General features: G+C 35.6%; 1 protein-coding gene and 1 long non-coding RNA gene across 2 annotated transcripts; both read right to left on the reverse strand.

The window, feature by feature from the left end:
* Positions 1-1,015: 1,015 nt before the first annotated feature.
* LOC130591755 (uncharacterized) lies at positions 1,016-2,690 on the reverse strand. The gene is made up of 2 exons (XR_008969828.1): positions 1,680-2,690; positions 1,016-1,202 (listed from the first exon to the last, which is right to left on the reverse strand). It is a non-coding gene; the product is annotated as an uncharacterized LOC130591755 (long non-coding RNA).
* Positions 2,691-10,266: 7,576 nt separating this feature from the next.
* On the reverse strand, positions 10,267-20,369 carry LOC104895986 (probable aquaporin NIP5-1). Its single transcript, XM_010682648.3, has 4 exons — positions 19,504-20,369; positions 11,387-11,806; positions 10,994-11,055; positions 10,267-10,796 (listed from the first exon to the last, which is right to left on the reverse strand). Exons 1-4 carry the CDS (start codon positions 19,720-19,722, stop codon positions 10,601-10,603), a joined length of 897 nt encoding a protein of 298 aa, XP_010680950.1. The 5' UTR covers positions 19,723-20,369; the 3' UTR covers positions 10,267-10,600.
* Positions 20,370-23,757: the final 3,388 nt, after the last annotated feature.

The following is a 23,757-nucleotide window of genomic DNA, read 5'->3' on the forward strand; positions in this document are numbered from 1 at the left end:
TTGTTTGAAACTTTACCTGGACGTTGTAAATTAGCGAGGGCTCCTCTAGCAAGACTCATATTAAGAAATTGGATTAAATGTCATGACTCTTCTAATCAAAATAAAAACGATTTTTGTACCCAACACCCATGACAAATTTTTTTATTCACCAAATACCCTAACTGTTTTTTAAATTCACCATATACTATTGACTTTCTAAAAAATACATTCAAATATCCTTAATGACTAATGACGGTTAACTCTGTTAGTTATTAATCCTAATTAACCCTAAAAACTCTAAAAATCCTAATTAACTTTAAATAAAGCCTAAAAACCCTAAGTAAACTCTAATCCCTAACCCATCCCACCCCCCCAACCCCAACCCACCGCCACCCTGCAGCCGCGCCTTCCCTTCCCCACCACCCTAGCCCGCATCCCCCATCCTCCCCCCTTCGAATTCCGCTGGAATACGTTGGCAATGGTGATGCTATGGGAATACGTTAGTGATGATGATATGGGATCGTTTTCCTTCTTCTCCGGCGATGGTTATCCTTTATTGTAATCGAAATTTCGCCATTGTTGCACTTGGAATTCGAGCTTTCCAGCGGGATTCGAAGAGAGGGGGGTCGGGTGGGGGGGAGGGGGATGCGGGTTGGGGGAGGCGCGACTGCGGGGGATAGGGAAGGGGTGGTGGGGTTGGGGGCTGGTGGGGTTGAGGTTATGGGGGTGGTGTTGGTGGCGGTGGGGTTGTGGAGGTAGGTTGGGGGGGGTTGGATTGTTGGGGCTGGGGTTGTTGAGGGGTGGTGGGCCGGGGGTGGGTGGAGAGTTGGTGGGCTAAGTTAGAGAGAGTTAAGGTTTACTTAGGGTTTGATTAGGGTTTTTAGGATCAATTAGAGTTAATGACTAACAGAGTTAACCGACGTTAGTCATTAAGGGCACTTGGATGCATTTTTTAAAAAGTTAGGTGTAACAACCCACCCTTCCGAGCTGCTATGGAAAACACACTTAACAACCATAACTAGAATCCAAATCATAATTAATAAAATCGCAGCGGAAAAATATCTTTAAATACCCAAATAATTGAACTAAATTCCCAAATATTATACATCGAAAATATCAATAACTATTCTCAAACCAACTATCTAAAATACAAGCTTAATCCTTAAGCCACTATGACACCTTGATCTTGCTCCACTTCGAATTTCGAGCTCTGAATATCAAACCTGCAAAGTAAGGGGAGAAATACAAAACAAACACAATTCCAAAATGAGTGGAAAACTCGTAACCTTTACTTCAGCCCGTTATAAACATTTTATTTCTCAAATCATTTTCATTTCGTTACAACGCTGGCATAGCTCACTCTTTTAAACAATCAGTGACAAGTACATGCTTTGGACAAAAGACAAACGCTGCCTCCAAGGTTCGTTATGGAGCCCAGCAATACTACCCCCAAGGTTCGTTATGGAGCGTAGCCGACCATATCAGGTCAAAAGAGTAACCATCCTCCACCCATACCTTGCCCACTTTCTATTTTCAGTTCATAAACTAAGCCAGCAAAACAATTGTGTATTCATAATCAATCAACTCATAACATCGCATTCATAACTATGGCCATAGTACGAAGTTATTTACGAAAACAGAACACATAGATCACACACACATGGGCATGAGTAAATGATTTTACTGAACATAAAATTTACCTGAATTGCAATCCAATTCCAACAACACCTTCAATAATCTTCATCTCTAAATGAGATTCAATTCCATAATCATTCTCCAAGAATCACCTCACAACAGTGATGATAATTAATAACTATTCTCAAACTAATCTCAACTACCAACTAAAACCATAACCAATTCTAATCAAGAAATTATTAACCTTCATCATCCTCATTCCATAATCCTCAAATCATAATTCTAAATTGTAGATTTGAACTAACTAAACTTAACTCTTGCCAAACTAATTCAACATCATCTCTTCTTTTATAAACCAACACAACACCACCAACAACAGCACAACGACAACACAAATAACCACCACAACAACTCGAAAACTACAACAACTCCACCACCACCAACAACCAATAACAATTACAACAACAACGAAGCAACAATTACAACAAACGACAGCAACTTGGAATTAATTTACAAATCTTGAAATTAGAATTTAAGAGGAAAACAGTGAATTAGCCTTTACCTCTGCTTCAAGAGCAGGGAAGACACGACAAGGGGGGGAATGGGCTCCGGCAGCGGCGGAGATCATCGACAAGGAGCAACAGCTACGGTGAAGCGGCAGTAGACAGGAGGAGCTACGACGGCAGCTAGTGGTACATCGCGTCGAAGCACAACCGCGAACAGAGCAGTGAGCAGCGGCAAACCAACACACCGACGAACAACAGTAGGACACGGCGGCGCGAACACCGCCACCGCAACAGTAACCACGAACAATAGCAGCGGTGTGGTGGCTTGCGAGCAGCACCACACGCACAACACAATAGAGTAGAGAGAAAAATAGGACAGCAGCAGCAACAACGTCACTGGCAGCAACGACGCGAACAGAGGGAAAGGAGGGCTCCGGCAAGCAATAAGAACGCCGGCGAAGCACAGGCGAAGGTGAGCGAGAGAGTTTTACGGGTCTGAGGTTTTGGGGTCTCACGAGTTTGGCGGTTCAGTTTGGGGTTTGTGGTTTTACGGGGAAGGAGAAAATTGGGTTGGGGTTTTGTTTCATTAAACCGATAAAAAGGGGGGTTGCAAGACCAACTTTGACTTCCTATTTGGGCCAAATGCCCACTCAACTTAACTTAAAATCCAAAATATATCAATAATAACACCATAAAATTAAATAAATATATATTTTACGAACGCGACAATATAATTCACATTCCACATCACAAATAAAATAAAAATTTCTGAAACATAATTAACTTAATATATATAATTAACTTCTAAATAAACATTCTTAAAAACAGGGCTATTACATTAGGGGTATATGATGAATTTGAAAAAGGTTGTGATATCTGGTGAATAAAAAATTTTGTTAGAGATATTTGGTGGAAAAACAGAAATAAAAACTTAGAATAAGGATGTGAACAAAAATCATCTTCAAACATAAAATATATTTTTTATAAAACACTTATAACATGTGTAGATCTTCAGGAACCTAATAAGTCAACTTTTTTATTTGTTTACATGCAATTAGATAAATAGTGTTCCAAATTCAGTAATTAATTCATAAATATTTATGATATATATAATTTTTAATAAGAATCATTAGATATAAATTTAATAATTATTAAGAAACTGACTTCACAAAGATTATTTGAAAGTTTAACTGGATTAATCGAGTTAACATATTTTATAATTAAATTTCTTACCTATAAATTTCTTACTCTATGCCAAATCTATGAATAATATTGACTTTTAGGGATTGACTTTCATGTGGAACTTCATAAAAATGGTTTACTCATCATGAAAAAAAACTTAAAAACACTACCTGTACATGTGTTATCAGTTTTTAATTAAACAAAGATTACCATGAAAATTTAGTTGGTTATCTATCGTTGTGTATAAAAGATAAACATATGTTATATTTGTACCTAAAGTCTAAAGATAACATCAAAGCTTTTTATATATAGTTTTAAAAAAGGTTTACGTTGGCAGATTGGTGATGGTAAAAGTATTAACTTTTGGATGGATAATTGGGTTTTCCAATACTCTCTTAAGTCTATCATTACTCCTATCCCTAGTACAGAAAATCTGACTGTCAATAGATGTATCATGCCTTCTAGACAATGGGACTCTCAGATGCTTCTTTCCCTTGTCCCTCCTCACATTGTTTCGCAGATTTGTTCTATTTATATCCCCTCTGAGTCCCAACCAGATAATCTCATCTGGGGTCTTACAGCTGATGGTGAGTACTCGGTTAAGAGTGGGGCTCTTCTTGCACAAGGGATTCTTCCCTCCTCTTTAGAAAAAGTTGAGTTTAATTGGATTTGGAAGCTTAATATTCCTCCTAAAATTAAAAACTTTTTTTGAAAAGCTTGTAAGGATGGTATCCTAACTAAATTATTGCGTGTTGAGAAAAGTCATATTTTTTTTGTCGCAACAATGCGTGTTCTGTAATAATGCAGGTGAATCTATATATAGGCCATCTTTGTTTTGCCTGCCCTTTTACTTTAGATATTTTTTCCCAAATTAAGGCCTTGTTTGATTGGCCGAGCCCCCCTTCTTGTTTAGCAAATATAGATCTTACTTCTTTCCGTTCTGTTTTGAAAGCTTGTCTCTCGTTGTCGTCTAAATCAGAAATATCTCTTTTTTCCTTTGTTTGGTGGTTTGTGTGGTTTTTCAGGAATAAGCTTGTTTTTAATGATGAAGTGGTTTCCTCTAGGAAGGCTAGTTTTCTTATTAGTAATTTTGCTACCTCATGGTCAAAAGCTCTTAATTCGAAAGAAGTGGGCTCTAAGCCTAATCTAGCTGCAAACACCAAGAGAGATAAACCTCGCACAGGTCATGGTTCGGTCTGGTCCCCCCCTGCGCCTGGCTTCTGCAAACTTAGTTTTGATAGCTCCAAATTAAATAATGGTAATCCTGCTTTGGGTTTTGTGATCCGGGACTCTTCAGGTGATGCTCTTATGGCCGGAGCTCGCTCACTTGGTCCTAACATTTCTATCCTGCAAGCTGAAGCTTGGGGTCTTAAGGAAGGCCTTAATGCGGCTTTGTCGCTTAATATTTCTAATTTAGAGATTGAAGGCGATAATCTCGCTGTTATTAATGCCGTTATGAAAATCTGGAAAATCCCTTGGGAAATTAATAATATCATTTTAGATGTCAATGCTAATCTGTTTAAATTTGATAATTTTCAGGTTCATCATTGTTTTGGGGAAGCAAACAAGACATCAGACCTTATGGCGCATCGTGGACACTCTCACTCGGATCTCGTCTATAATTATCCTCCTTATGATATTGTTTTCTCTTTTCGTCCGCAAGGATGTTTTAGGTTGCCCCCCTGATTGAAGGGTCTTCCTAAGTTTTCTCTCCTTATCAAAAAAAAAAAAAGCTTTTTATACATAGGGTCTAGGGACATGGCCAGTAGTTGACGGCAATCGGGTCAACTTCCCCCCTAAAGTACCCACTTTTCTCTTTCTATCACTTCTCCTTGCATCTCCATGTCAAAAAAATCCTACCATCTCATCTTCTATCCACCTTTTTAGGCATGACAAAATTGTCCGCCACTTCAGTTTTATCAGGTAATTTCGAATTGTTAGGGCTCTTGGACTCTCTCTCCTCTTTTGGTGGTGTTAGAAGCTTGATTTTGAGCGATGGGGCCAGTTCTATGTGATTGTAAAATTCATAATGATTTAGTGGAAAACCCCGTGATTTTGTCATTAGTATGATGTCCTTTACTTCTTCGGTAAACTAAGAATGGTGATGTTTTCATCTTCATAATCTATCCTCTTCTCTCTTTCATAATTCAAAAAACACCGAAAAGTTTGCAATTAATTTTCACAATTGCAAATTGGAGAAGATTATCTTTTCCTAATATGTATGGAGAAGATTTGCCTAAAACCGTGGAAAATATTCATGATAATAACTCTGATTTGAGCTATGATTCCTTGATTTATAATCAAAATCGTTCTGCCACTTGTTTTTTATTCCTTATAATAGAAGAATGAGGATGGAATATATTTGTGTACTACTCCCTCCGTACCTAAATAGAGTGCCCATTTCTCCAATGCACATTTGCCAATGCACATTTTGTATTGTTAATTTCTTTAATTTCATATTAGTAAAAATTATAAAAGTGTGATTTTCTTAATGTACGTAATGAGACGAATCAAACAAGACCCCACATGACTATGTTTTTTCTTATATATTAGAAATATTTTTTGAGGGCTTTCTTTACCTCTGAATAGTGTCCAAAAAAGAAATGGGCACTCTATTAAGGGACGGATGGAGTATTTTATATCAATTACTAATAAATTAGAAAGCATGATGGTAGGCAATTAATAATCTTTCCTAAATGAAGGCAAATCCGAAATCAATTAAACAATCAATTATAGGAAATTACACGCCTAATTGGCCGATATTTAAAAGGATTTAGGGTTTTTCTATACGGTTTCCCTGGGAAATTGAGTTTTATATGTTGTACCCCTCTTTAGTCTATGTGCCACGTGGCACTCTACTCAAATTTCTAATGCAAATGTTTATGTTGTGTACTCCTTATTTTTAAAAAAAATGTGTAAGTGCAAAGTATTGAACACCTGACTTTTGAAATGAAAAGTAAGTGATTAACCATCAATACACTGTAATAATTATAATTAACTAAAAAGACTTAAACAAGTATATACATCTCTGACACTCTTATTACGTAACTTACAAGAGAATATTGATTTCATATTCTCTTACCACAATTCCTTTTAAGGTATTGTTTTCAAACTCAAACCTTTCAGTTTTTTTTATCACGTCGTGACGTGAATTTTTCAATTTTTTAATGGACAAGAAATATGTAACGTAGCAAAATAAATTATGAAATTTAAAAACAATAACATATTTGTTTATTGTAACTGACCCAAGGCATCACCCGGGTAAAAAAAACTAGTTAGTAATTATATGATGCCTATGTTGTTGTCTAGACGTTAATGTACCGTTAATTTTTGAGTAAAGCCACCAAACCGCCATGATAACCACCTTCAAAACCCAAAACTGTCACAACCATCATCCATAAAACACTAACCCACCCATATCACACCTTAAACCACCATCAAACCACCACTAAACCACATTACCACAACCACCACCAAAACCAAAATAAATCACTACAACCACCAAATTTGCTATAAGGATATGGGTTTCTTTTGGGTGGTGGGGTTTCGTGATAATGGTAGGCGGTTTTCAAGGATTGTTGGGCCAGACGAGAGGGTTGTCGGAGAGGTGGGCTGGTTTTTTTTTTTGGATGGTGAGGTTTTCGATGGTGATTGGTGGTTTTCGAAGGGTTTTGGTTGGACAAGAGGGTTACTAGAGAGGTGGGTTGGATTTCGGGTGGATGGGATCGAGTTTTCAAGGTTAGGCGAGGTAGGAGGAGGTCATTGTGGTTAGGGGTGTGCAAAAATATCCGATCCGAAATATCCGATCCGAAAATCCGCCGATCTGATCCGAAATTTCGGATATCCGATCCGATTTTAAGATTTCGGATATTTCGGATCGGGTATCCGGGAAAAATTTCGGGTTTTCGGATCGGATACGGATCGGGATTTTTCAAAATTTTCAAAGGACTCGATCCGAAAATCCGGTGATCTGATCCGAAAATCCATATCCGATCCGAAAACCTGGTAATCCGATCCGAAAAGTTCGAATATCCGAAAATTTCGGATCGGATTCGGATCGCAATTTCCCCGATCCGAAATTTTCGGATCCGATCCGATATCCGACATTGAACACCCCTAATTGTGGTGGTTAGAGGGTGCTGGGTTAGGCGAGAGAGTTGTCGGAGAGGTGGGGCTGTTTTTTCGGGTGGTGGGGTTGGGTTTTTTGGGTGGGCAAGATGTGAGGAGGTAGCATTGGTGGTCTGAGAGTGTCAGTCATGGTGGGGGAGGAGGAAGAGAGAGAAAACTAACGTCAGTTGGTTATTAATTATGAAGAAGGGTACTATGTGGTTACTAATTGCACCTGGGGATACTATAGAACTTTTTAAAAGAGGGGGTACAGCGTAGAAAACTCAATTCCTCAGGGACACTCTGTAGAAAAACCCAAGGATTTATTAGATTGTACGTGGACTATCTCAATGAGCCTCTAAACAATAGAGCATGCAACATGAATCTAATTATTCTAACTTCATGCCACGTGGTCTGGATGATGCTCTTTTAGATATTTATATAGATATATGGGAGGATGAATGCTTTTCAAAGTGAAGACTTCGTTGTAATGCTTGTTAAAACTAAACAACTAATTAAATGCTTCATGAACAAGCTAGTCTATTGATTTTTCAACTATATCGATCTTTCCGGTGGCAATAATAAGAGTGGAAGGAGTATTAATTTCAAAGAATATTATGCGAGGATCAAGAAATTTTGTAGTAGCATGAGTGATCAATTATTAGAGGATAGGTTAGCAACGTTTACTGAGAAAGACCGTTTCTCTTAATTTAGTGATGACAATGTAACAAATTACCTATAAATTATTAAAACCCGCTTAATATAAATGTATATTTTCTTCTTTCTTTATGATATAATTGCCTCTCAAAACTTATGACAATAATCAACGATATAATTAGTTTAATTATCTCATGTCTGGACTCCCATATATTTTTCTTTTTTATATAATATTTTTTCATGGTCTTCAAAATGGACATTCAACCATTCATATATTTAATTATACATGACTATATTTTATGTATCGTATTGGGGATAATTTATAGTTAAAATTTATGAAGTGTGACTCTCAAAAGGAAAAAGAGAGAGAAGTCTATTAAGGAAACTAAGAAGTACATATTTTTGGATATTTTTATCTCCCCTAAAAATAATGAATACTTTTATCATACTATAATTGTTATTTGTTAAGCAGTAGAAGTATTAAAGAAGTGGAATAATGTGGAAGAGAACCTAATAAATACAAGTGTTAAAGGATTAACTCAATAAAAAAATTTAAGCTAATGATTACAATCCCATAGATAATTTTATACTTTATCAAAGGATCGTAAATTGAAATATCAAATATGTAGTCCTATAATTCTATTGTCTTTGAAAAACCTTGGTCGGATAAGTAACAGCTTTGTATCTTTCTCTAGACTTTCTCAAACCCTAACCTAAAAACTCAAAAACTTCCCCGCGCCGCACAGGTTCGCCGGAGGCCGGTCAGAGCGTTGCGCGGCTCTCCGGTCGCTGGTGAGCCCCTTGCTGTTAGTTTAGGTAGTGGTCGGTGTCAGTTTCCCTCCCCACCCCCTGCTTCGCGTCCATTCCTCCACCATCGTTCGCTCCCCCTACCCTGGGCCTCCCTCTTTGTCTCTCCCTCCCCTGATTCGCGTCGGTCCCTCTGTGGTTTGTGTTTCCCCCTCCCCTGTTTCAGTACTTAGATTAGGTCTCGCCACCCCCTTCCTCGTGTTCGCGTCAGTCAGTACCACGTCGTCGCCGCTTGCGGGTAGTACCTGTGTCGTGGCTTATCGATGGGGTTCGATTTTTCCCTTTGTGTTTATCGGGATTCCCTTCCCCTACCCTCTGTTCCGTTGCGTCGTCGGGCTCCCCCTTTCCCCCTCCCCCTCCCCTGGTATGTTCCTCAATCAATGGTTGTTTAATTTGGTTGGGTCTTCAAGTTTCAGGTTCGGTTTTAAGAACCTAGTGTTGTTTGGTTTTGTTATTTTCATGTTTGTTATCTTCAGATCCGATAGGCCTGGCCTTTTTGTGACTGGTAGTGCTGGGATGTTCTCTAGTGGTGATCAGTGGGCAGCTCAAGGCTCTTGGTTTCTAATGACAAAGGAAGATCTAGGCAATCTGGTAGGTAGAGCCGATAATCCTGGAGTTAGGCACGAGTTTTTCACGACTTTAGGAGTTCATGTGTTGGTTAAGATGAGAGGAGGTTTTCTTTTCAACTCTGTTGTGCGTCGGTCTTATGGATTCGGGACTGTCAGTTTGGATCTATGGATCCGCCAGTGGGGGATGTTTTTCAATTTAACTCGCGCCAAATTCCTGTGATGGTTTCAGATGTCATCACACCTAAAAAACGCATCTTGTGGGAGGCACCCCAACTTGCTTTGGGGCACGTCAAGACCTCCACGTCTTTCGAGTTTCAGTCTAGTGTGATTGAGCTCCGGATATCCTTGCAGCAGGGTCAGAAGTCACTACAAAACGTGACTTCCTTGTTAATTGAATCAGGAGAATCCCAGGAGGATCATCAAGGTCCTTGGGATTTCGCGTCTAGCAGACATTGGGATCTACTAGTTGATGTAAGACACTCTCTCTATGAAGATCGTCAAGGTTTTGTAGCTCAACAGAGATCTTCTCATATCCAACTTCACCCGCCATCGCTCAAGATAGACTTCATTCGGACTGGGCGCACATTACATAGTGTTTTCTTAAAAAGTATGTTCGAGTTCATGTCGGTCTTGTTAGTGATAGTTATTTCCGTTTGGTTGTATTAGCATTAGGTTATACTTCAATTTTCAATTAATGCAAATTATCTCGATGTCAAAAAAAAAAAAAAAAAAAAAAACCTTGGTTTGGTGTACTTAAAGGATAGGGAGCAATATAGAGTAAAAGGCATTCGAGATTTCGAGTGATCCAATTAGGCATCAGCGGCTACAAATAAAAGTTTTATGTATCATATAATATAAGTATGTCTCAAATGTGCAACAAACACCATAGTTACAAACCAAGGCACATAGTACTATTTCACATCGCACGCACATAAAAGAAGCATATCAAAGCATTAAGATATGTAAAAAAAGTAAACCATAAAACCAAGTTCAGACATAACACGCTATGCCATCTTTGTGGTCAAGCTCCAAAGTTTCATGGCACATAAAGATGCCTTATTATTTCAAGTTTTTATTTTTTCTGCTTATAGGAATGTAGTATTAACACAGCAGGAGGCCTCGCCACAAAGGTACACCTACAATCAATTCACTGTTCATCTAGCGACGGAAACTTCTAGTAGGGCGTGGCGGCTCAGCCTCGTGCTCCTGTAACTGTACTAGTTTATAGATTGCTGCTCCTCCAAGTGCTCCGAGAGTTGGTGCTACCATGTATATCCACACGGCCCTATAATTTCCTGCAGCAACTGCTGGTCCCAGTGTCCTTACAGGATTCATCGACGCACCACTTGATGGACTGCATCATCAAAACAGAACTTTAGCTGTTAAATTTCTGAAAAAGTGTGTTCTTAATTAATTTGAAGAAACTCATGAATTTGATATTCATCCTTTTCTGCTAGAGAATCTGATTTTTTTGCTTTTTACACAAATCAATCGTTGGTATAACTATTGTACAGCAGAATCAATAGTTGAAGAAATGCCTGAAAGACTTACCCTGCAACAAGAATGTTCAGCATAACTGTGGCTCCAACTGCAATACCTGCTAATTCTCCAACCTGTTCAATGTAACCCACAACTCATCGTAAGATACTTACATACATCAGAACTCATGTAACAAAGGATCCCAAGATGATCCCCTCAAAAAAAAAAAAAAAAGGATCCCAAGATGATGTATCATGCTCCATTCGATATCATAATGTAATACTATCATGATTCATGATATCAAGAAGTCATTTCAATGCCTACTTATTACTTTGATGCACCAAACTCCCATGAAGGTTACATTTTCCATTACAAACTTGCAACTTGGAAACTCGAAACTTTATTCTCTGAGAAAACAACTTGGTCCTATATGCAAATGAAAACTTCTTTGAGCAAATAACTCACCGCTCGAGAGTCAGTAGCAACAGCAGTGACAACAAACATGAGGTTGAAGGTAATCAAGAACTCCAAGGCAAATGCTTGTCCAATACTCACTGAAGGAACTGTGACACCACCTGACATGAAAGGGTGGAAGACACCCTTGAGAGTGAGAGAGGCCAGGATAGAAGCTGCAACTTGGGCGGCAATGTAGCCAGGGACTTGAACCCAAGGAAAATGGCGGAGTGCTGCAAAGGCGATAGTGAGAGAGGGGTTCAAGTGGGCTCCTGATATGTGACCTGTTGATAGGATTATGATCATCACTGCCAGTCCAGCACAAGCTGCATTGCCTATCAATGACTCTGCCCCATTGTACTTCTGGTTTACAATTGGACCGGCTGTTGCTGCAAAGATGAGGATGAAAGTCCCCACGAACTCTGCAACAAGCTGTTTACACAAGTCCCATAAGTTTCAATGTGGGCAAATCTTTCCGTGGGAAATAAGCATTGAAATGCAATGGTATAAGAAATTCACTGTTGACAGCAATTAAATCACAGCTACCATGAATACCAAGTTAACACAGTAATTTTCAACATAGTACTATATAATATCAAGATTATAGTGATATCTCATCAGAAACTAGATCACATGATCATTTTCGGGGATACATGCAACAATTACAGTTTCCATTTCTCTATAAATTTAGATCTCAATAGAATGCATAGAAAAGTAGCATAGTTGTATAAGGCTATAAGTACCATAAATACCAAGCCTAAGTATAGCAATATCAAACTATTGTCCATGGTTTTCAATTTCCTGAAAAAGATGAAAGTAATACTCTTTTTAAAGGGAGAGGACATGTGAATAGTCTCAAGTGGAAGAACAGATGGAAGTACTTAGGCTCATTAGATGATGAATGATATCGTCTTTACCATAGAGGATCAAATTCAAATCAGAAGTGCATTACTTAGGCTCATTCGGTTCATAATTCATGAAACTCTTCATAAATATGGAAATGAGAGGGCTCACATTCCTTCCTCAATAGCCAAATAGGTTAAACTAGTACAAATTGAGCTCATATATTGTAAACCCGGAGATTTTTTCTATGAACCTTAAATGGATTAAAGGCCCTCGGAAATGTAAGTTGATTAACAAATGGTGGTCTAGTCCCGTACAAGTTAGTGAGGGTTGTTTTGCACATATTTTTATTGCCATAGTGTCATGATTCGAGTGTTTTGACATCGGAACACGCAACACTCTTGCCTATGTAGCGGCAAGGGAATCCTTGTGCGATATGGGTCTATGTGGCTTGTAGAAGCACGAAGCAACATTATGTCTTTGAAGGGACATTCTTGCCAGAACTTTAGTGGGGAAGGGACGCTTTAATTCATTCCACGAGACCCGCTAAAGAAGGTTTTTTCTAATTGGGACATTGATTGAGTGACCCTAAGGGTTGCCAACCCTCTTATTATTGAATTTTCATTGGTTAGAAATACATTAAAACATTATTTTTATATCTCTTCTCTCCTCATTTATTACATACATATTAATATTTTATTCTAATGTGTTTAAGAGGGTTGACAACCCTAAGGGTTACTCAAACATTTTCCAATTGCGAGATAGCTATGCTACCCAATAAGGACATCATGCTACCCATTGAGCACACTATTTGCACCAGCATAATAATTGAAATTTAATAATTGAAGATAAAACCTAAATAAAAATAGCTAAACAAACGTAAATTAAAGTACTAAAAATCATTAAATAAGCAAAATACAAGTAAAAAGCTAAAAAGATAAATTAAAGTACTAGAAATCATTAAATAAGCAAAATAAAAGTATAGGGAGGTTGGATTTTAACACGCCAATTAAAAAAGTCAAACAAAAAAAATGCTTCCGAGGGTGAGGAATAGTCTAGTGGTTAGAGCTTTCTTCCTGGTTTCAGGAAGTCCTGGGATCGATTCTCACTCTTGACAAGTTGGGAACCCCTTTGATCCTTCCAACTTGTCAAGGAGAAATGCTTCCACCAAGTAGAATACTCCAAAACACAAGGTTAACCTATAGCATTTCCCTAGTGAATTTAAATTTGGAACCATTCTATTTCTCCATCTACGTTACAAGTCTTTTCTTGATCTCTCGCTATCTCTTCTTTATGTACAAGTTTCTGCCGTATGTGCCTCCTTTACTTGTTAGATCTTAAAGGGAAAGAGATTGTATCCACTAACTAACAAGTCAGTAAGTATTTAGTATTATAATTGTTGATGCGCAACTTGTTTGATAAAAAGGATTTGAAAAGAAAGAAAAATCTTAAAACAAACAAAAGAAATTATGAAACCTTTTTTTTCTCTTCCTTCCTAATCTTTACTAGAAACAAACCAAATATCCTCGGATTAAGAAATTAATATTTCTATACATTATAATTGTAATAGCAAATTTCCTGTTTACGATAAGAGGAGAAACTTCCTGATGCTCATGATCGATACAAGTAATAGGAGTAATTAGTTGCATGTGCCAGACATTGGTTCCATCAAATTATTTTAAATCTTTTTCAAAGAAGTGAAGCCTTGAAAGCCGCCAATAAAATTGCAAGTACATCTGTACATGTATGCTATGCAACTATGCAAGTACGCACGTCACCTCACGCTTGCATATATTATTATATCATATCTAACAAATAATTAACGGATTAATGCTCGTTTGTTAGTTGATCATATATGGTGGTAATATCATTATTTATTTTCATGATAATGTTAATTTATTTTAAAGTGTCCATTTTCTTTCTTGAATTTTCATTCTCATCCAATACCACCTTGTAGGTGGTAATGAGTGGTAATGAAAATTGCTTTCCCTTGGAGACAAAAACACAAGTTTAGGGAGTGAGATTATTTCCCCCTGGAGAAAAAATGCCTCTCCATGGAGATTTTGAGGGTGCTTCCCTAATTAAATTACACTTAAAATTCATTTCTATTACCGCAATTTATTAACGACTACCAAATAGGCCGTAAGGGTATGTCTTATTTTTCTTTTGTGTAATTTAAGAAAATATAAGGAAAAGTTTAAAAACAGCTAAGAAAAGTTTCAAAAGCCCAAAAAAAAGAAGTGATAAGAGAAATTAAGCAAATAAGGTGAAATAAACATACCATGACAATGACAGAATAAAGTAAGTATATGACGTTAGCTTAAATGACTTCTATAATTTTGAGATATACCAAAATAAAATATAAAAAATAGAGTAATTGTGATGAGGAAAAACTGACATCTTACCATGATTGGACTCTAATAAGGGCTTTTTGGTCATTTTAACCAAAAAATTAATACTAATAGTAGATATGTTGGTATTGAATTTTTAGTACTTTTTAAAAGAAAAATTTCATTAATTAAATTTAGACGCAACACTTTTTATATCTAATCCTCGAATATTAATTGCACTTTTCTTATTTTAAGCATTGACACACTATTTTTTACGTTACTTACACCTTGTTATGAAAAACAACTGATCTCTCCTATTTTTCTCACCGAAATAAACCCATTATCCCCCTTCCCACCAACATAAGCCATTAATTTTAAAAGAAGTATAGTTTAGATACAACTCTATCTTGTAGAGTTTTATTAAAACTCTAAAGGTTCTGGACTCTTAATCCTCTCCCTCCATTACCACTAAACTTGGGAATAATCAAAGTTGTTGCCCCTTACCCCCGTGACGGATGCATGTTGATGGTGATCCCACTTGGGAAAATATAATGTGAGAAAAAATCTAATTTTTATTGTATAAATGTAGATAAAAGTGTTAATTAGTAGGAGAAGAGACCCCCAGGCCACTCAACACTTAAAAAAGGACCCCGACCTACATTAACAATAATTCGTGATCCCGTTAAATATAATTACTAGATCCGCCACAGGTTGTCCCCGGATCATATCCCCTATGACTCTATGAGAGGTGCAGCCGTTATAACTTTTATCCACTTAGCTAGAGCTCCTCAATTATGCGAATCTTGTTCGAAAAAGAAAATAGAAGAGAAATTATTTGGCTTCCCCTTGGCCCTTTCATTTGTCTGCTCTAAAAAATTACACAAACGTACAAAAACTGGGTGACGAAACTCTTGACTCTATTATTAATATTTGGAACTTTGAATCTGGTGACAACTAACAAGGATGACCAATGTAAAAGATAAAGTATTGACATCTCATAGCGAGATGTCAAAATGATATCTCACAAAATTTTTGGGGTTAAAGCTAAATTAAAGTAGTACCAAAATAGAGTTATTCGGTATCAAATGATTTTATTTTGGTATCACTTTTACTTAACTTTGATATCAAATTTTTGTGAGACGTTATTTTGACATCTGATTATGAGACGCCTATCCAAGTTCAATGTGAAATGAGGACAGACTAGGTATAGAATGCCAACACATCTTTTTTTTGTTTCCCTTATGCTAAAAATATATTTCATCCGTCTCATAATATAGTGCTTGATTCCATTTTATCACGGGAATTAAGGTAAATAAAATCTTAGAGGAAAGCAAAGACTTTTTACTTATTATTATAAATTTTATATGGAAAAAAGTGATTTTAGGAGAGAAAATGGAGAATAATTGATCAAAGAGCATTAAATGCAACCACTGGGTTGAATAAACAAAGCAAAAAACTAATTCTAAGAAGCAAATAATTGATGATGTCACGATTTTCTAAGCAAATCACGCAAATTTAATATAGAACCAAGCACTATATTTTGGGACACTCAAAATGAAAATGAAGCACTATATTATGAGACGGATGGCGTATTACTTGGTTCTTTAAAAAACAAAAGGATATGTTACTTTATTATATTGAACTTATTTAAATTTATTTTCAGAAAATTCAAAAAATTAAAAATAAACTACAGAAATTCCAAAAAATTAGTAATAAAGTTTAAAATAGTTTAGAATTTTTTTTAACACATAAAATAAGTTGAATAAATAGACCATAATTATTACTTCTCTCGATACTCCATAACAACTCTACGTCTTTATTAACATTGACTCCCATTTGGATCACACTTCATTTTACTTTCTTACTATATATTATTAGAAAATCTAGTCTAATTTGTATATAATTATCCTTTTAAAACAAATACTACTTTCTCGTTCAATTATTGTTTTCCTGATTCTCCTTCTTTGATTTTTTTAACTAGTTATTAGGTCCAAGCTATACTCCGACTACGAAAAAATTTCATTTATTAATATAATACTTTATGATAATGATATTATATAATACTTTATGATAATAATATTAAATACAACTTAGTCTAGTGGTTAAGACTTTAATATATATATTTGAGGTCTCGGGATCAAACCCTGTATTACACAATTCTAAATTTTTTTATTATAAATAGATTACATGAACTAAGGGTCTGTTCTCTTCGGCATAAAACAGCTGGACTGAACTGAACTGATCTGAACTGAACGGAATTGAACTAAACTGATCTGAACTGAACTGAATTAAACTGAACTGAAATGAATAGTGATATGTGAGAGTAAAAGTATAGTCAAGAGCTGAACTAAATTGATCTGAACTGATCTGAACTAAACTGAATTGAACTGAAAATAAGCTAGGGAGAACAGGCCCTAAAACTTCCTAGAGAGAGCGCCATGTGGCACAGTTTCTTGTTTATGCACGTCTTTTAATATATTTATATAGATAGATGATTCATCGATTACGAAATTTATTACTACATTTCCATCTTAGGGCATGTTCTCCCCAACTTATTTTCAATTCAGTTCATCTCATCTCCATTCTTTTATAACCATTTTGTTAAATATTATTATTATGTTGGTCTAATTTATTTTACTAATTACTCTTATTATTATTAATTTATGATTATTAATATTATTTATTTATAACTACCATTTAAAAAAATCTAAAATATTATTATTATTATTATTCATTATTATTACTTATCATTATAATTATTATTTAATATTTATATTATTATTGTTTAGATATTATTTATGTATTACATTCAATTTAATTCAATTCAGTTCAGTACAATTCAGCTGTTTTATGCCGAAGAGAACAGGCTCTTAAACGTCAATATGTGAGATAATAAGAGGGAAGAAGAGAGATTGTGAGGATTATTTTACTTAAAATGAAAAGTGAGCAAGATAATAGGATCCCCTAAAAAAGAAAAGGGAAATCTATTAGTAATAATGTTTTTTTTTTTTAAAAAAAGAAGAAATAATTTCTATCTATCTACTGTACTAGGTAGGCATGATGAGATTTTTCTTTTCTTATTCTCACAAGTTGAGAAAACGAAACATAATTTTATTTACTTACGTTTTGACTATATGTATGGCTGAGAGTAAGCCATACTATTATTCATTGCCTCGTCGGTAAAATGACCTACCATTAACAGAGTATGATTTTCATACTTAATTAATGTCGAATCAGGAAACGGCTTACTAAAAATTAAATTTTATATGTTAATTGTGAAAAATATATAATTTGGGAAATTAAAAGTATCTTAACTTGATAGCTACATAAAGAATACTTTATTAAATATAGAACATATATAATATTTGGCTTACTATAACTTTTTGCGATCGAGTTGACTAGTGTCCTTTTACATGTTGCTTCTGTACAAAATTAGGGGTGTACTCATAAAAGTAATTGCTATGATAACGGTTAGCTATGACATTAACATAGCACTTGTTGAAGTCTAGTTGTTGAAACAACTGCTTGTATTGTTACATCTGTCATATAAATAAATTTTAAAACTAGATACTTATTTTCGGAGGAACAACTCAAAGTTAACTATTTCTAAAAAATTAAAAGGGATTTGTTTACTATTTTACCTATTTTTTAAAAAATTATAGCAAGTTTTACTTTAATTTTGGAAACAAACTCAAAGTTGGGGTATCGAGGTAGTGCTTCAATGTTAATAGACCTTAAATCATTTAGAGACTAAAGGTTTTGTTGTTGTTTGTAGTGCTAGGTAAAAACTACTCTAACAATTTGATCAACAATATAACAAAAAATATAAAATATAGTCTACCATAGAAAGTTATTCCTAACGCTAATCAATCAGAGTCTTGACTTGGTCGAACCACTAAATAGCATAATTCTACTCCTATTTGATAAATTAGGGTCTAACAAGCTTGCCCTAAGATCAATGATAATTAGTGTATAGCAAATAGGTGCACATTACTCAATATCATATCCTTTGGAAAAATAGATTAGGAATGTCAATGAAACGAGACAACTCGCGAGCTACTCGAGATCCACTCGTCATAACTCGATCAAAGCTGGACTCGAGTAAGCTTAAATCGAAATCGAGTTCGACTCGAGATGTTGGTGAGTCGAGTTGAGCAACTCGATACTCGACTGGAAAACTCGTGATAAACTCGAATACCCAATTATCAATAGCAAAATACTTAAATTCAATATTTTTCTACCTTATTGTTGTTTTTAACATGAGACACTTACCTTATTGTTACTTGAAATCTACTAGGTCAAAATTCAACTTGATCAATACTCGACTCAACTCACACTCGACTAGAAATGCTAACGAGTTGAGTCAAATTGAGCTAGCTTAAACTCGAACTCGACTTGTCACCCTTAAATGAGACTCAAAGGCGATTAATTTAATTATTAAAGGGATGTTCGTCAATGCATATAGGTGGCTCTTACTAGCTAGGACAATAATCATCAACAAACTTTAAATCAACTAAATTGGAAGACCATCAATGTAATGAACAGATTTTTGGTCTTGAAGTTCTTGTTACTAACAAACTCGAAAGCTTCACACAATCAATTCTAGCAATTTTCAAACTTAAAAAAAAAAAAAAAAAAAAACGCAATATACTACTTTCTCCATTTCAATTTAAACAAGGATTGTTTTTAATTAGATATATCACTTTTTTCTCGACGATAAATTCTTGGCAATATACTACTTCTATTTTTCTTTGCCTCTATCTCTCTTCATTAAAAATTATCTAGGAATCTGTTACAAAATGACGTATCTATTTTGAAACCGAGGTAGTATCCACTTCTTTCTTAAACAAAAGGTTAGTGCAATATACTACTCTATATTACCAAAAAAGAAAAACACAAAACTATGCAGTTGAATAAAAGTTAGTGCTCCAACGGAAAATGGAACAGAAGGTTTACCTTTCGGGTGAGGGTGACGTCAGAAGCTTTAAAATCAGTGAAGCAGGCCTGAAGTGGGCCAGACCCAATTCCCAAAGGCCCATTGGAGAAGCAGTTGCACTTTGGCATCGACGATCGCTCATATGAAAGTGAGTCAACGCGTCCACTCGGGAACAGCGGCGCTGGTGTTCCTTCCGGTGTACCCGGCACCGACACAGACACTTCCACTTGTGGGTTCATTACTCTTTTTTTTTATTTTTTAGATTTTTTGGTTAAAATTTAGATTATTATTTTTTTTTTTTTTTTTTTTTTTGGGTAAGAAGAAAAGGATAATTAAAATTTGTGGGTTCGACTTACATAACTTCCTGGTTTTTATAAAGTTGAATTTACGGCTTTGTATGAAGTATAGCCACTGTAAGTAACAATGAAACTGAAAGAACACACACAAAAAAAAAAAACACTCAAACTAATTAGACATAATCATAATGTCTAGTTATAAATCAAAACAAGATTTTTTTTTTTTGGGGTTTTTGTTTTTTGGAAGTTTGATCAAAGAAAAGGTGAAGTTACATAATTTGAAGGGATTTTTTTGAGGTATTATTACGGTGTAAAGATGATGATTTTAAAAGCCAGGAGGATCAAATGGACGAAATCAGATTAAAGAGAAACAAGGAATAGATTCATCAACATAAATCAAATGAAATCAAAGAAGCATTAAGATTATTAAGAGTTTGAAAATGAATGGATGAAGAAGATATTAAAAAAAGGAGTACTAGAGATGAGAGAGAAAGAGAAGTTGAATGAAGAAGGTAAAGATGAATGATGGATTTAAGAAATGGAAAGGATGTGACAAGGTGTTGAGGGTGAACCTCTCGTGTCTTTAAATCAATCGAAAAAGCGGAATTAATTTGGCCCTTTTTTGATTAAGAAATTGTATTAAATTTAATGCAACTTCCAATCTGGAAAGTCAAGTATCGAGTGTAATGTGTATTACCTTACCTTCCACCTTTCCTTCCTCTCCCATTCATTACTGAATAGAGTATGTGTTGTACTATTTTATACTTCTTGTCCATTATTACTCCTTATTTAACTCATATGTAGCTCATATTGAAAATAGTTTATGTATCATATATCAATGATAATCTTAACCAAAAATTGTCACATGAAATCTTAAGATTAGTGTGTTTTCTTAGGTTAATTTTTGATCTGATTTATTTATGACTAAACTCATTACTTTAAGTTTTGTGATATTCTTCCTAGTTCCTATATTGATCTCTAATGACCTATTACATGTTTCATAAGTTATGTTTTGCTCTATTTGGAGATCAAATTTTCTATTATTCTAATTTCTCTATCTCATTTTCTTCGGTCGATAGGCTATCATACATGAATGGCTAATTAGAAAATGTTATGTGAATTTTCAGTATGTATCAAATTTAATGTGGTTGTATTAGTATTAGGCTGTACTTCCTCTTTTAATTAATGTATGATTTCTCGATGTTCTAAAAAAAAAATCAATGAATTTGAATCTAGAGCAATATGAAAAGATGTCACGAAATTTAAGTTATTGGTATGAGGAAAGAGAATATTTTGTGAATTTGCAAATTTAGGAGGCAATATGTCATAAAATATAATAATCATTAATATAAGTCTAAATCTTCATCAGAATTGTCTTTAATCATTTTAATTTTATTATGTACTTGATGAAACTTATCCTATGGAGTGTATAGGTTAAATAAAAGTATAAAAATATTAAATATGAAATTCATACGAGTAAAGCAGTAAACACCTCAACTTTAGATTTATTATGGCAATATATTTACACTATGCTTAATAGTTTTTGTGAAAATAACTTCACATATAACCCTCACCTTTTTTTAAAAGATTCCACCAAAAATATGTCATTTAGTCTAAATATCAATAGTATATGTACTACAATTTCCATATATCAACTATAATGACATAACCTAATGTTCTTGTCTCAAAGTGTATCCTGAAGGTATTTTCGTAGGCTTACTTTTTATGGAACACCTATTAGGTCTCTATCTCATATTTGAATACTTATAATTTCGTCAAAAAAAAGTTTTTCTTACATCGAAATAGAAATAATCTTTATTATATAGTACGGTCATATGTCACTTATGCTTTGACATAAGGCTTCTTGAGCTCTTGGATAAAGAAACAATACTTAATTTGTTATTAGGGTCGTAATTGTGGGTGTGTAAACAACCCCTTTGCATAGGGGCTCTAGTCCAAAAAATTTTAATTTTATTAGAAAGGGTCCAATTTTAAGAAGTATGATGTTCTGTTAAACGAAAACGGCAAACGCTCCATATCTCCATTTTCCAAAATCCATAATTCCCGCTATCACCTATCATCTTTCTCAATCTCTTCCACCAAAAATCTAACCTTTATTTCATATCTTTAACTTTCTACATCAAATATTGTCATCAATACTTTTTCATAATTATCAAAAATAAAACTAATCCATCTGTTGAATCCCATTGATGAACACATGTGAGTAGGAGTGTGCACTAGTCCAGGACCGGACCGGAACCGACTGGACCGGAATTCGGGAATTTCTTTGAATGGGACCCGATCGGACCGGAAAAATTCAGGGATCGGCCCCGAATTTTTCGGGTCTGGTCCTGGACCTCTTGATCTTTTTATTTTAGGAAAAATTGATTTAATTAGTCCCAACTATGAGCGTCTTGACAAAAACAGTCCCAACTATTATTTTTTATTTTTCAGTCCCAACTTTGGAGGGTATTTTATAATACTAGTCCCAGCAGGTTTCTAACCTGCTGTAGTAGGTAAACTTGCCAAAAAAAAATCACGTTTTTTTCTATCTTCTTCCTCCTCTTTAATTTCCTCCCTCTTCCCTTCACTGCTCCCTCCTCCTCCTCTCCCCTGCCACTCAACCCCCTCCCCTTCCACCCCACTACCCCTCTCACCCACCTCTCCTAACTGTCACCGCTCTCCACCACCCTTTCTATCATACCTAAAACCCCTTTTCCCCCCTCTCTTCCCATGCGTTTATCTTCATCACCCACCTCCTCCTTCATCTTCTTCGTGACTTCATCTCCTTTAGCCACATATTTTCTTGGGCTCCATTTATCACCAAGGTATACATATTGAGGTATAATTCCTCACTCAATTAAAATCAAAACCCCAAATCCCCCAAAGAACCCCAAACCCCGTCATTCTCCTTTTTTCCCTTGCAGCTCTGTTTCCTCCTACCGTCGATGTTGCCTCGGACCACTGGCTCTGCCACTGTTCGTCCAGTCGCAGGTGATGCGCCGTTGATGCCGCCACCACTCTCGGTGTTTGATGTTGCTTTCCCTATTTTCTCTCCCTCTTGTTCGACTTGTTGTTGGTGTCATGAGTGGTGCTGCTGCCACCGTTCCGGTTTCGTCCTCGCCAGTCGTGGCTCTTTGGTGTGCTAAATCCCTTGCCTTGTCCTTCCCTCACCTCGTTTTATGGTGTTTTGCGTCCCTACTCGCTGCTGCTGCTCCACGCGTGTTGTCGTCGTTGCTGCCACTGTGTTTTTGTTGTGCTGGTTGTGTGGGATTGTGGGGTAGGAACATATGTGGCAGAGCAGGAGAGGGGAGGTGGCCGGGAAGGGGGAAGGGGAGGAAGGAGAGAAAAAGATGAGGTATTAAACAGTAAAAAAAAAAAGTAAAAATTGTTAAAATAAATATTAACCTCTTAAACCGATTACTGGTTAACCTGGACCGTTATTGTAAAATAGCCCCAAAAGTTGGGACTGAACAATAATAGATTGAAGTTGGGACTGTTTTTATCAGGACGCCCATAGTTGGGACTGATTAAATCAATTTTTCCTTTATTTAGATATATTTTTAAATTATATACATTAAAAAGTAATACTTCGTCTGTCCCAGAATATTATTGACACTTATCAAGGCATGTAGTTCTATATGGTAAGTTGTTGTTTGGTTATCAATTGTTATTTTATTCCAAAGTAGATGTGATAGGAGTTAATAGTTAGTAAAGTAGTAGTATTATTTTATTTTAAGGAGAGAGAATGTGGGTCATGGTCAGAGTTGGTAGGTAATAAGAGTGGTATTATTTTATTTGAAGAAGAGAGAGTGTGAGCCAATAGTTAAAAGGTAGAATTATTAATATAATAGTGGGTCATATCCCAAAATAGAAGTGTAAAAAGTATTCTGGGACAGATAAAATAGGAAAGTGTAAAGAGTATTCTAGGACGGAGGGAGTAATTGTAATTAACAATAATCCTAAAAGAATAAATAG

The sequence above is a fragment of the Beta vulgaris genome, chromosome 6 (genome assembly GCF_026745355.1).
Source record: "Beta vulgaris subsp. vulgaris cultivar EL10 chromosome 6, EL10.2, whole genome shotgun sequence".
In the NCBI taxonomy this organism is placed as follows: Eukaryota; Viridiplantae; Streptophyta; class Magnoliopsida; order Caryophyllales; family Amaranthaceae; genus Beta; species Beta vulgaris.

Excerpts from the sequence above, each read along its gene's own strand:
- LOC104895986 (XM_010682648.3), bottom strand. The coding sequence starts at position 19,722 with ATGAACCCACAAGTGGAAGTGTCTGTGTCGGTGCCGGGTACACCGGAA. Across the intron at positions 11,807-19,503 it reads ACGTCACCCTCACCCGAAAG|CTTGTTGCAGAGTTCGTGGG; the intron begins GTAAACCTTCTG and ends TTGTGTAAACAG. Across the intron at positions 10,797-10,993 it reads CTGAACATTCTTGTTGCAGG|TCCATCAAGTGGTGCGTCGA; the intron begins GTAAGTCTTTCA and ends TTGATGATGCAG.